Source organism: Cajanus cajan, chromosome 9, assembly GCF_000230855.2.
Source record: "Cajanus cajan strain Asha chromosome 9, NIPB_CcT2T_4, whole genome shotgun sequence".
NCBI lineage: Eukaryota > Viridiplantae > Streptophyta > Magnoliopsida > Fabales > Fabaceae > Cajanus > Cajanus cajan.
Window position 1 is genome coordinate 5368366 of NC_138525.1, and position 12016 is coordinate 5380381.

The 12016-nt window shown below is 31.1% G+C and overlaps 1 protein-coding gene across 3 annotated transcripts; it reads right to left on the reverse strand.

The window, feature by feature from the left end:
- Nucleotides 1-31: 31 nt before the first annotated feature.
- LOC109815576 (inositol diphosphatase DSP4) lies at nucleotides 32-5381 on the reverse strand. Of its 3 annotated transcripts, none has more exons than XM_020380340.3 (6): nucleotides 4955-5381; nucleotides 4776-4869; nucleotides 2924-2981; nucleotides 2794-2837; nucleotides 2586-2701; nucleotides 32-421 (listed from the first exon to the last, which is right to left on the reverse strand). In XM_020380340.3, the coding sequence occupies exons 1-6, from the start codon at nucleotides 5173-5175 to the stop codon at nucleotides 412-414; spliced, it is 543 nt and encodes a 180-aa protein (XP_020235929.1). In that variant the 5' UTR covers nucleotides 5176-5381; the 3' UTR covers nucleotides 32-411. The 3 variants fall into 3 exon arrangements, with proteins under 3 accessions (XP_020235929.1, XP_020235935.1, XP_020235921.1); XM_020380346.3 differs by lacking the exon at nucleotides 32-421 and adding an exon at nucleotides 2087-2478; XM_020380332.3 differs by lacking the exon at nucleotides 32-421 and having other exon boundaries at nucleotides 2087-2701; nucleotides 4955-5380.
- Nucleotides 5382-12016: the final 6635 nt, after the last annotated feature.

Consider the following 12016-nt stretch of genomic DNA (forward strand, 5'->3'; position numbering starts at 1 on the left):
AGTAAGAGTTTTTTCTTTTTACAGTCAAATGTTTGAGGATAAAAAATATATAAATGAGAAAATATGACATGTTATATGTCCTGCATTACACATGCCAACTATGCTTCAAATCAATATGAAACACAGTGGAAATTTCTAGGACATTCAACTAACTACATAAGCAAGAAGAACAAGAAAAATCCAACACTCCAAGATGGGCTGGCCTTGAATTAACCCAAGATCCTGCTAAGGTGCTACTTGGCCAACCAATCAGCACAAAACTTTCCTTCACATCCTCAGCAAAGTGCATGCAACTTTACCCCTACATAAAATGTCACCATGATCACCTAAGTGTCAACGATACACCATCTGCACCAGTCTTTAATTAGTAATCTACCAACCAACCATCGCCATTGCAGCCATTTCTTAGTTTTAGTCCACACTACCAAAATAGAAAAATCAGTTCATTTGTCAAATAGATCAACAGCCATAAACAAATTTAGAGAAAAACAGTAGTTTACGCCTGGGAAATTAGATCAGCGAGAAGAAATCATTAATAGCTATAATATCACTTTTTTAATTCTTCAAATACATTTGAGATTATTACATACTTTAATTGATGTATACTCATTGGACAAAATGTAGATCCTGAAACACATTATTGTAACTCTTCTACAGTATAAATTCCCCCGCCTTGTAATGGATATGATGAACTAAGACAAGTATTCCCATATAGGGAGTTAAAATATAATCTTCTATTGGAAGCATACTAAGATTTGAAATCAAGATGATTGCAATTGATTCATAAGTTCGGCTGTTATTAATAAAAATAGACGTAAAATAAGGTTCGAGTTTCTCTTTATAGTTTAATTTTATTGGCTCATACAGATTATATTTAATAAACTTGATTGAATTAATAATTTAATAATATACCAACCTCGTTAAATAATAATATAATAGCCATTATATCGTATGATTTGGGTGTAAAATTTTAATACTGAAATTACATTAAAAGTGAATTCTTCCATTCAATCAATTTCTTCTTATTATTATTACAGATGGGCTGTGGGATTTAACAAAAATCAAAATAATAATTAAAACTTTAATTATAAGAATAACTCGTCCTTCTAATGATAGCTAGCACTAGCACGCGTCTAACTTACCATTCTAGTTTATTTATGAATTTGGTAAATAGGGAGGTTTAACTTAGAAACAAAATAGAGGTTATAAATATTAATGAAAAAAATTTACTTGAAATAAAGTCGTTAAAATGCATTTCAGTGATTTTCTCGTGGAAATCATCATGAGAAAGCATAACTCATGAACAAATGTAACTCATCTTGAAAACTGATACTAGTTTGAGGCCAAGCCCAAAATGTGTGCTTAGATATTGCCACGACTTTGTTTATGCTAACCAATTGAAGTCTAAAATATTAGGATTAAGACTGTTTAATCATTATTAACAATTACATAATATATAGAATACATTTTGGCAATTTGCCGCGACAAACACTTTTCGACTTTTAAATATAAAAATCTGTCTAACGTTAACGTGCAAAACAATTATAGTAATTTGCTGTGACTTTTAAACACTTTTTGTCAATAAATTTCTCTTTCTAGGAAAATTTGTTCTAGTCCAACTGGTTTTTTAATTAAGAGAAAAATTACCATATGACAAAATCCCCCACAGAACTAGTAATTTCTATTGAGAAATTTAAATAGTATAATGAAAGGGAGAAGGTGATTGTAAAGAACAACGCAGTATATGAGTATAACAAAGAAATATATGTTATGTAAAAATAAAAATAAAAAAGTAATATATGTTGACTTGGTCCAGATTAAGCATTATAACATCATTTCAAACATTAATTAATATTCGTGGTTTCGTTTTTAAACTTCAACTTGAAAAGGAAACGCTGTTCAACTTCAACCTAAAAGAGAGAACTAAGGAAAATATTTAGTTATATTTATGGTAATCACTAATCAGACATGGCCTTTTTTTATAATAAATGCAAGTATATGGAACTCCCCACGTTATCCACCAGCGCAAGATAATAACAACCAGACTGAACTGGACTCAAAAAATAAGGAAATAAAGCAAGCAATATGAATGTAGCAAATAGAATTTATAAGTTTCTCTGCATTACTACCCACCAAGAATTTGGGCAGACAAACAAGGCTTTTTATAGCCTTCTTGAATTTCTCTGAGCCTCGAGAAAAAATCAAGCTATATCTACACTCGTTGTTGATGAATGGGGAGCAGCAAAGAAAACATAAGACAAAAGGTGAGGTACACTAAGGGTAAGGGCTAAGTAGGGATAGAAGGAAAATAGGGCATTATTATAACACATACAATGCTCTATTATTCCTATAATTTTCTTATTTTAAAAATGGGGGAAGAGCAAGTATTCCTTTGCCGCTGCAAATGCAATGCATTGAAGGAGTTCGTCACCTTTTCCTATTTATTCAAAGGAACAACCTGGGGTTTGCTTTCACAAACTAAAGAAAGTAAACCCATTCAGCATAACTTGGTCTGTTACCTCTTCAAACATGAAAATGGTATTGGCAAATGTTTTAGGCTCGAAATATCAAACAACTCTACAAACCTCTGATCTGAGACTCTTGCTTTCGCAGCTGCAAAGCGCTGATACTCATCAAAGACAGATGACAAACACCATTTTTGCAATTTTCTATAGCATCCTACTAAACAACCCGTTCGGTGCTGCACACACAAAAGGGATGAAATTACATACTTTTAACAAGAATATCTCTTATGAGTAGATATTACATAACTAAATAAAGCAAAAATCTCACCTTTCCCCGCTTACAGTGAATTATAACTGGGTGGTTCCTGACATCTGCATTATTGATCACCAAAGTTATTGATAGCAAAATGAGTTGTGGAAACCTAAGTTACGATTAAAAGCAAAGAGCTACATCATACCAAGGACAACTTTTAGTGCTTCACGGATTGTGTCCTCTGGGATGTTCACAAAAGGCTCCTGGATGCACAAGTTTCATAAGATTAAAGAATATGCACAACTTCCATTATCACATTATATCAACTAATCTTATTGGTTAAAAAGACGGGAGAGTGTGTAGCTAATACAATTTGAATATTATGTTTGGCAAGTTTATTAACAATTAATATTAACCGAGTGAACGATTTATGAGATCCAAAAGAAGCAATTATTATTTATTAATCTAGATATCCAGATCTTAATCTTACACAAGTAGAAATAAACAATCACTCCATTCCCATTCATCAGACCAACACCTTTTCCACTGATGGAGCCAGATGTTGAATAGAAGTGTGAAAATTAAAAGGCATGAGAAGGGCCTTCCAAACGAAAAAAGATGGGAAAAAAGGCATGAAAACAATTCCAGAATTAAGGAAAGAGAAGCAAGTTAGATCATAATCAGGGATGGCTTTCATAAAAAGTACTGCTTGCCCTTGTTTTCCATGACATAGATTGGTCGATAATTATTAAATATTCAAACAAAATTCGTGGAGTAGAGAGTCGGGAATTTAACAATATTATGAAGGGCGAAGTATTCTCTACATTAATTCAACATACTATATGCCCTAGTCCACCAATATCACATAAATTCCATCTCCAGACTTCAGATGTACTAATGAAATATTCTATATACTTTTACGATGTTCCTTCCATGATATTACCATCTTTTCTTTCCAAGGGTGATCATGACTCTGGTGCTACTTCTGTACAATTATCAATTCCTTTCACCCCCTTCTTTACCTTGAACTTGCGTTGTTATAACAAATAGCAAATTCGAGCCTTTTTTGAACAGAATCGGTTTTTGACATATCCATAATGGTCCCATTATAGAGACAGCAAGTATAATATATGATCTCCAACTGTTAATTATTCTCGAAACACAAATGATTGTGATCATTTTAGATAACCAAAGAAAAGACTTGACATGCCAGCTTGGATTCCCAAGCGTGATTTCCCTATTCTAAACTTGGCATGGCACACTTTAACTGTGCAAACACGGGTGAGGATTGAAGGGGACTCTCCCGCACAGAAATATGCCCAAGAAATAAAACACTAGATCTAATCCGGAACAATAACGAGACCAAAAATGAGTTGACAGTATAATAATGGTACCTAAAAAGCTGTGATAGCGAGCAAAAGTTTCCAAACTCAAAGATTTTTTTCCAAAGCACTTTATAAAGTTGGGACATGTCAAAAAAGTTACACCAGAAGAATCAAGCAAGAACAGGAGGAAGAATAGGAAGTAAACAAGTTGAAGAAAAAATAATGACAACAACCAGCTTTTACGTCCCCCTTTTTTTCCTCCCAAGCCCTGTCATAGCAACTCGTTTGATTAAACAGTACTTGACATCAAAGCATTCACATAATGGCCCCAATTTATCAGGTCACTAATTATCCACACCTACCTCTTGAGTGAAAAAAAAAAAAAAAAACATATATTGGCCTTGCTTGATTATTTTTTCTTCTTCTCTTTTTGATTTTAAGAACTGTTTTTAAAACAACTTAACACTCTTTAGTAATCAAAGTTTTTGAAAAAATTGTTTCCAAAACAAGTGTTTAAAAATAAAAATAAAAAACAGAAAAAAGATGAGAGATATTTTCTCATGTTTTGCTTTCATTTTTCTACAACCTGTCTCTGAATTCTACAATCAGAATGAGAATGAGAAAGAGAAAGACAGGTGAATTGGATTAGATATCCATTGATCCCTGTGCAGTGAGTCTATTCATCGAAGAAAAAACAATCAGAGAGAAATCAAGAGAGAAATAGAAGGAGACCTTATGACCCTCAATCCCAAAGTGAAAAAGCTTGATCCCATTTGCCTTGAGGAACTCCATGTTGGCTTCCGGATAGGGCTCGGGACACAAGTATCTAGAAAAGAGCGAACGAATGAAAGAATCAGCATGCAAGGAAAAGACTTTACTGAGAATTGAGCAATTGGGTATGAAAGACGCACATGATGGAGCGGAGGCGGAGGGTTTTGAGGAAGGAGAAGTTGGCAGGCTCGGGGAAGCCGGAGCGGAAAATGCCATTATCAACCATGGCGAAGTTGAGGGGCGGAATGAAGGGGTCCTCGCCGTCGTCTGCGGCGTGATCGGAGATGGTGAGTTGGATTTTGCGGCACATCTGGGTGTCTTGGTGGTATTGGGTGCGCTGGAGTTCTGCCGCCACTTGCATATCAAAGTTTCAACTTAAGATGAGAGAGAGAGAGAGAGAGAGAGAAGAGTGGGGTAAGGGAGGTGTGTATAAATTAGAATAATGAAATGAAAAAACAGAGAAAGAGGATCAAAGAGGATATTCGTGTGCTTTGTATTTTGGCCTTTGGTGGTGCCCCTGGAACTGAACGATGGATGGATGGCAGTTAAAGTCTTAAAGAGAAGAGAGGCATTACTCATATTTATACAGATTGGAGAGAGAGAGAGAGAGAGACGCCAACACCAATCACAACACGCTGCTTCTTTTTTTTCTTTCTCACCAATATCCACAAATCATACTTGCTCAATAATTTCTTTCAAACTATTTCTTTTTTCTTTTTTTTTTAAAGAGTAACCATACATGTTTTAGTTAATCTCTTTCTTCATAAAGATTTTTCTTCCTAGTAAATATTAATACAGATTTTAAAGAAAGTATCGGCTTCAAAAATATTTAATTTAGTGTTGTTTAAAAAATATGCATAGGAAAAACTTGTGTTAAAAACAAAATGATTATTTTTTTATATATAATTTTAAGGTAAAATATGCATAGGCAGAACTTGCTCAATTAATAAAAAGATTAGATATAAAGTTTTTGATAAATTATATTCAAAGATGTTAGTTATAAGTCTCTAAATATAATTATAAGTTAATATAAATATATGTCGGGAATATGATTGCTTAACTACTATAGGCAAAGTAAATTATCTGTCACGTAAATCAATAAATAATATACACAAGTTAGTGATACAAAAATATTAATATTTAAATGATAAAAGTATTTTAATGTAAACAAAAATATAAACCGATAAAAAGAACAAAAATAAAGAAGAGGTGTTTAAGCAATTTTTTTTTACAATAATAAAAGCTTTTTTTTTGTCGTAAAATAATAAATTGGGATGACTTCTACAAGAATATCAGACAAAAAAATTAATGACATACTGAAAACCCCTTAATTAAGCAACATCATCCATATAGTGATTAGTCAAAGTTTGGTAATTTTCAATGTGTCTTAAGCTTATGTCTATCAAAGTAGGATTTTAATAACCGTAAGAAGTGTCAGACTCGCATCATGAAAAATGTAAGCTGAGATTAGGTCCTATATTATTTGTGCCAACTGTCAACCCTCGATTGCACAATAATAAGAGTTGAGGGTGTACCATTATGATTTTTGCAAATTAATTGTTGAATTTATTAATTTTTATTGTTGTTGTAATTAGTTGTTTAATTGTTGAGAAATTTTAGGAATTTTAAGTTGTTTAGGAGTTATTCTAAATACGGGTCAAGGTTGACATGTGAGATAAGGGTATATAAAATATTTCTTAAGAATTAGACCTCGTAAGTTTATTTCTTCAAAAACCTTAGAGAGAAGTTAAAAGGAAAAAAACTTTAAAGTTGTAGAAAGCCATTTTTTTTACTTCACGAATTCCTTTTATTTCTTCCTTGAGAGTAGATTTTTGTGTCTATTGGTGTGATTCAGAGCTTTAGAGTCGAGAATCAGAGAGTCATGGTTGTTAGACAGAGTTGGCTAGGAAGACTATGTTTCCTTCTTCTTGACTTCATTCTTATGGGTTTTAAGGTAAAAGGAAGCTAAAACTTGACTTCTTGATGAATGATAAAGTTGTGTATTGCTTGTTGGTCATTGAATTTGTGGTTAAGTTATGGTTGAGATGTCATTGATTTGGGAGAACCTTGGTTGTGGGTTGTTTGTGGGTTTTGGAAAAGATGAGAAAGAATTACGTGAAGTACGAGTTTCCCTCTGTTGTGTATTGATTCTGATGATGAACTGGAGTTATTTGAAGTGTATATATGTGTTGTTTTGCATTACATGTTGGGTTTTCTTGAGTGGTAAGTGTGGAGAGTCAAATTCGTGATTCTTCTAAATGCATAAATCATTATTGCATCAAGCACAACTTTAAGGTGTTGGTGTGATGCAGGCTAGACACTCTCTACATCACTACTGCTAATGTCAAACGTGAGTTAGCAAAAAACTGTCTGACTTGATGTATAAAATTTTGAATAAAATATTTTTATGATTGTTCGTCAATTTGAATTAATGAAACGAAGTATCAAATAATTTTTAAATTTTTAAAAATTTTATAAATTTGATTTGTGCATTAAGAACTTGTAATTCAATGGTTGGATTACTGAAATTTGATAACATGAGTTGTTATCGATCAAACAATACCTATACAATAGCTACATGAAAGTAACACACAAAACAACTAGCCTCCTAGAGTGCCACACTAATATCACACAATGAGATATTTAACTTTCAAAAAAATTTCTCCTCTACTCCTAAGTTAATCAACATGTCTTAATGTCTATAACATTCTTAGCATCAACACCTCAACAGGTTAACACACTATGCCTAAATGTCTAAAGTACTCTTAGCATTCACCTCAACAATATTCATCTATATTTATTAACCTAGGCTAATGAATGTAGATCCAACAACATTCATAAATTTATAGCATACCAATGCAACAATTTCACATTTAGTGACATTCAAACCAATCTAACACCAATTCAACCCAAGACAATTTTCTCTTCTCACGTCCGACACCACCAATCATGCGCCTGTGTGAGCAAGACAAAGTGCCCCTAATTAGACCACACTGGGTACCACAAAGGCACGCTCGGGGCAACTATGATTTCTACACTTGTAGATTTGAATATGGCTCAAATCCACTTGAAAGTCAAAATATACCAACATGCAATGTAACATAGTATACATGTGCATCACCCATAATTCATTTCACACCAGAAATCCAAGATGCAATCATAATCCATCAAAATCATCCAAGTCCATCTCCAACATGCTTAACAAGCGAAAATTCAAATAACTACTCATTTCAGTCCAAATCAACCAACACAACAAGTTGTTAAGTGAAACCAAGCAACATGCAACTTCAACAATCAATCAAGATTCAATCCTAGTTTCTCTTACATTGACTCTAAGCCAGACGTAAAAGGAGAAGAGGAAAAAGGAAGAACTCTGAGTATCGGGAAACTCCCCACCACCTCAGTTGTTTCTCAACTCCAAGAAACTTTGAATCATAAAACACAAATATTCAAAGATCTCTTACTTCATCGAGAAACCTAGAAAGAAGAACGAAGATTAGCCTCGGAGTTCTTCTCTCTAGTTTCTTTGAGAACGAGGTTTTAAGGTTAAATTCTCCAAAAAAAAAACCTTACATACTCCCCTCTCCATGGGTCAAACTAGATCTCTGACCAAAAAAACTTTCAAAACTAATCAAACTCATGAGAATTCCTTAACTTTCAATCACTCACTCACATCTCAAGCATCACACATAAAATTATTGTTAGAAACAATAAAAAAATGCAGTATTACAAAAATTAAAAAAAAAACTTTTTTAACACAATTTAATATTTAAAATATATTTTTTCATTTCCAAACGAACTCGTATGAATATTAATAATTTAGTATAATACATGAAAATATCAATAAGGTAATAATTATTTGTGGACAACATATTAAATTACAATCTTTTTAACAAGTTATTTTGGACCACGTGTCAATTTTTAATTAGTTAACAATTTTGGAATATTGTGTAAATTATATTTGAAAAAAATCTATTGAAATGAAAATACCGATAATATAAGAAAATATATATTAAATATTGGGTTTTATTTATTTATAATATTAATTTGAATATTTATCATAAAAAATAGTAACTAAATTTTGTCAAAAACCTTATACATGATACAAAATATATACTATAAAAATAAATAGTGACTTATCTTCGTTAAAAACCATAAACACAAAACTAAATATTGACTAAATAAATAAATTTCAAACTATTTAATAAAAAAATATTTATCCCTTTCGATACATATATAACTTTTTTAATAAATTATATAAAATGTTTAATGATTAATATCCTTAAAATATCCCTTAAAACTAATTTTACTAAGAGAATTCTATTTAAAATCAATTATATTTTACACTAATATTATTATGATTTAATAATTAAAAAAATGTATAACATTCTCATATATTTATATAAGTTATAACTATAAAAAAAATTGTAAAAACTAATATTAAGAGTAGGGGTGTAAGTGGGTACGAATAATTCATGAATTTGAATTAACCTAAATTGATTTAATGAGTTCAAATTGGATTCTTTTAGTATCTGGGTCAGGCTCAACTAGGTATTGCAACGGGGCGGGGCGAGGGCGGGTTTTACGTTCCCTATCCCCGCCCCCGCAAATTTAAACCGCCAAGCCCCCGCCCCCGATACCCGTCGGGGATAAAATTTGGGTCCTCATCCCCGCCCCCGGCGGGGTTCGGGTTTCCCCGGCCCCCGTTTCTATTTTTTTTCTTCTTTTTTTCTTTTAAATGAATATGAACAATTTTAAAAAAATAAAAGAAAAGTAAAATAATATAAATTTTTACATATAAATATTTCTAATTTTGGTTTATATATATATATAAATAATTTTTTAATTATATTATTAAGCGGGGCGGGGGCGGGGGCGGGGGCTGGTATGGTGGCGGAGGCGGGGTGGGTATTAACATCCCTGCCCCCGATTTTATCAATTGGGGAAAACCCGAACCTGAACCCGAACCCGATAAACACGAGTTTTCCCCATCCAAATTGCGGGGGGTTCGGGCGGGTACTCACGGGAGCGGGTTAGATTCTCATGCCTAGGCTCAACCCAATCTAATCAAAATTTAGTACTATACAAGTCAAGAAACAGATTTTGACTTTTTTTACTCGTGACCCAATCCGATTATATAATAATAATAATAATAATAATAATAATAATAATAATAATAATAATAATAAATTATTATTATTATAATCACTTATTTATAACAATAATTTTTGTCACTCTTATTCAATAACGAGTTTTCTTTTATTTTTGTATGTGTTTTAAGGTTTCGCCGTAAACTAATTTGACTCGACTGGAAGATAAATAAAATCTGGTTAATGATTATTTTCCCTAAAGTTCAAATTCAGGCATTGTCAAAATGATTTAACCTTATGTTCAAATATTAACCACTTGTGTCCAACTTCTTAATTATTCAATTACAAATTTTGCATTTTTAGATTGATAGAATTATAACAATGTTTCAAATCAATAAATATATTTTAAAATTTAGTTAATATTATTATTTTTACGGTTAATAACATTATATTTATAATAAAATATTACAAGATTTATATATATTATGAAATTTGTGATTTTTTTATAAAAAATATAAATTTAATTATATTGATCCGACTTATCAATCCAATCTAACGCATTTATGATTTGATTAGATTAAAAAAATTGTAAAAACTCAACTCAATTCAACCATTCAATTCGAGCCAACTTGATCAACTTACACTCTTTAAGTTTTTTTTTTATTCATAAGAAATATTACAATAATATGTAGATGATCGAATCTATATCCTCTCCCATACACCCGTAGTTAAAAGTTCGGTCATATTAACTTAAAATAAACACACATTAATCTCACAATAAAATACATTTTAAAAGTATTAAATGATATTAAAATTTATACATCAAGAATAGAAAGAAGATATAATTATGATTTTAATCAATGATAAAGAAAAACCGACTAGTGTGATATTAATGTTAATAATTAAAACAATTGAGATCTAAACTAAAACTTAAATTTGAATAATTCTAAATATTTTATAATTATTTTAAATATATAAATATATTTTAAAATTTTAAAAATATAAATATTTTATTTTTACTTAAATTTTATTAAAAAAACATTAGACTTGACTCTTTGAGTTAGATTAATATTAAAATAATGTTTATCTAACAAAAATCATGTTCCACGAATATAAATTAATTTTTTTTGTTAATTTTAAGATATTATATAGACAAATTTAAAATCCTAGATGAGTAGATGATTTTTTCTTAAAAAATAATAACCATCATATATAAAGAATAAAATATAAATGTTAAAAATAATGATCAATATGTTTAATATATAAAACTATAAGATATATAATGTAATATTTTAAAATATTTATTAATAATTTAATTAAAATAAAAAATACATCTACTCACTTTTATTATAAATAAGTCTATCATTGTTGGTGGATATGTTGAAAAAAAAAATTAACACCAAAATACTTTATATATAGCGTTGTTTTAATATTGAATAGCTTAATGATTAATGTTTAGGACAGATTAAAGAGAAAAATAGAACATTCGAAGGAATATGCTGGTACTGAGAATCCGTTTCGTACTTTGGTGATTGGAAAAGGAAATAAATAAATGAAATAACAAAAATAATAATGATGGTCTGTAGTGCGAGTAGTGCGAGGGCTCTGCGCCACATACAAACACGCTTTTCCTAGTTTTAACACTTTTACTTGTTTTTTTTTTCTCTGACTTTCCCATTCCACGCCACAAATTGCAAAAAAAAAAATGTACCTAAAAGATTCGCTTCTTTACCTTGCTTAGGGCTCCAAATTGAGTGCTTCTATGAATTACTTTATTATATATTTCATTTATATATCACTAAATTGATTTATTATTGTCGGTTAAAATTAGAAGAAAAAATAAAAATCAAATATTTTTAATTTAGACATTTTTATCGCTGTTAACTTTTTTGACGTCGCCACCAGTTTTACTTAGTTTCCATCATCGCTACTACTGTCCGCACCAGTTCCATTAAGAAGCTCTTCACTGCCCCCATCATCAAAACCTTTCTAACAATACATCTCCACCACCATATTACTAGCGCCACAATCATCAACACCACCACCAAACAACTTATCATCACCACCACCGTGAAATTCGCCACCTCTTCTGGCCGTCACACTGTCACGGTC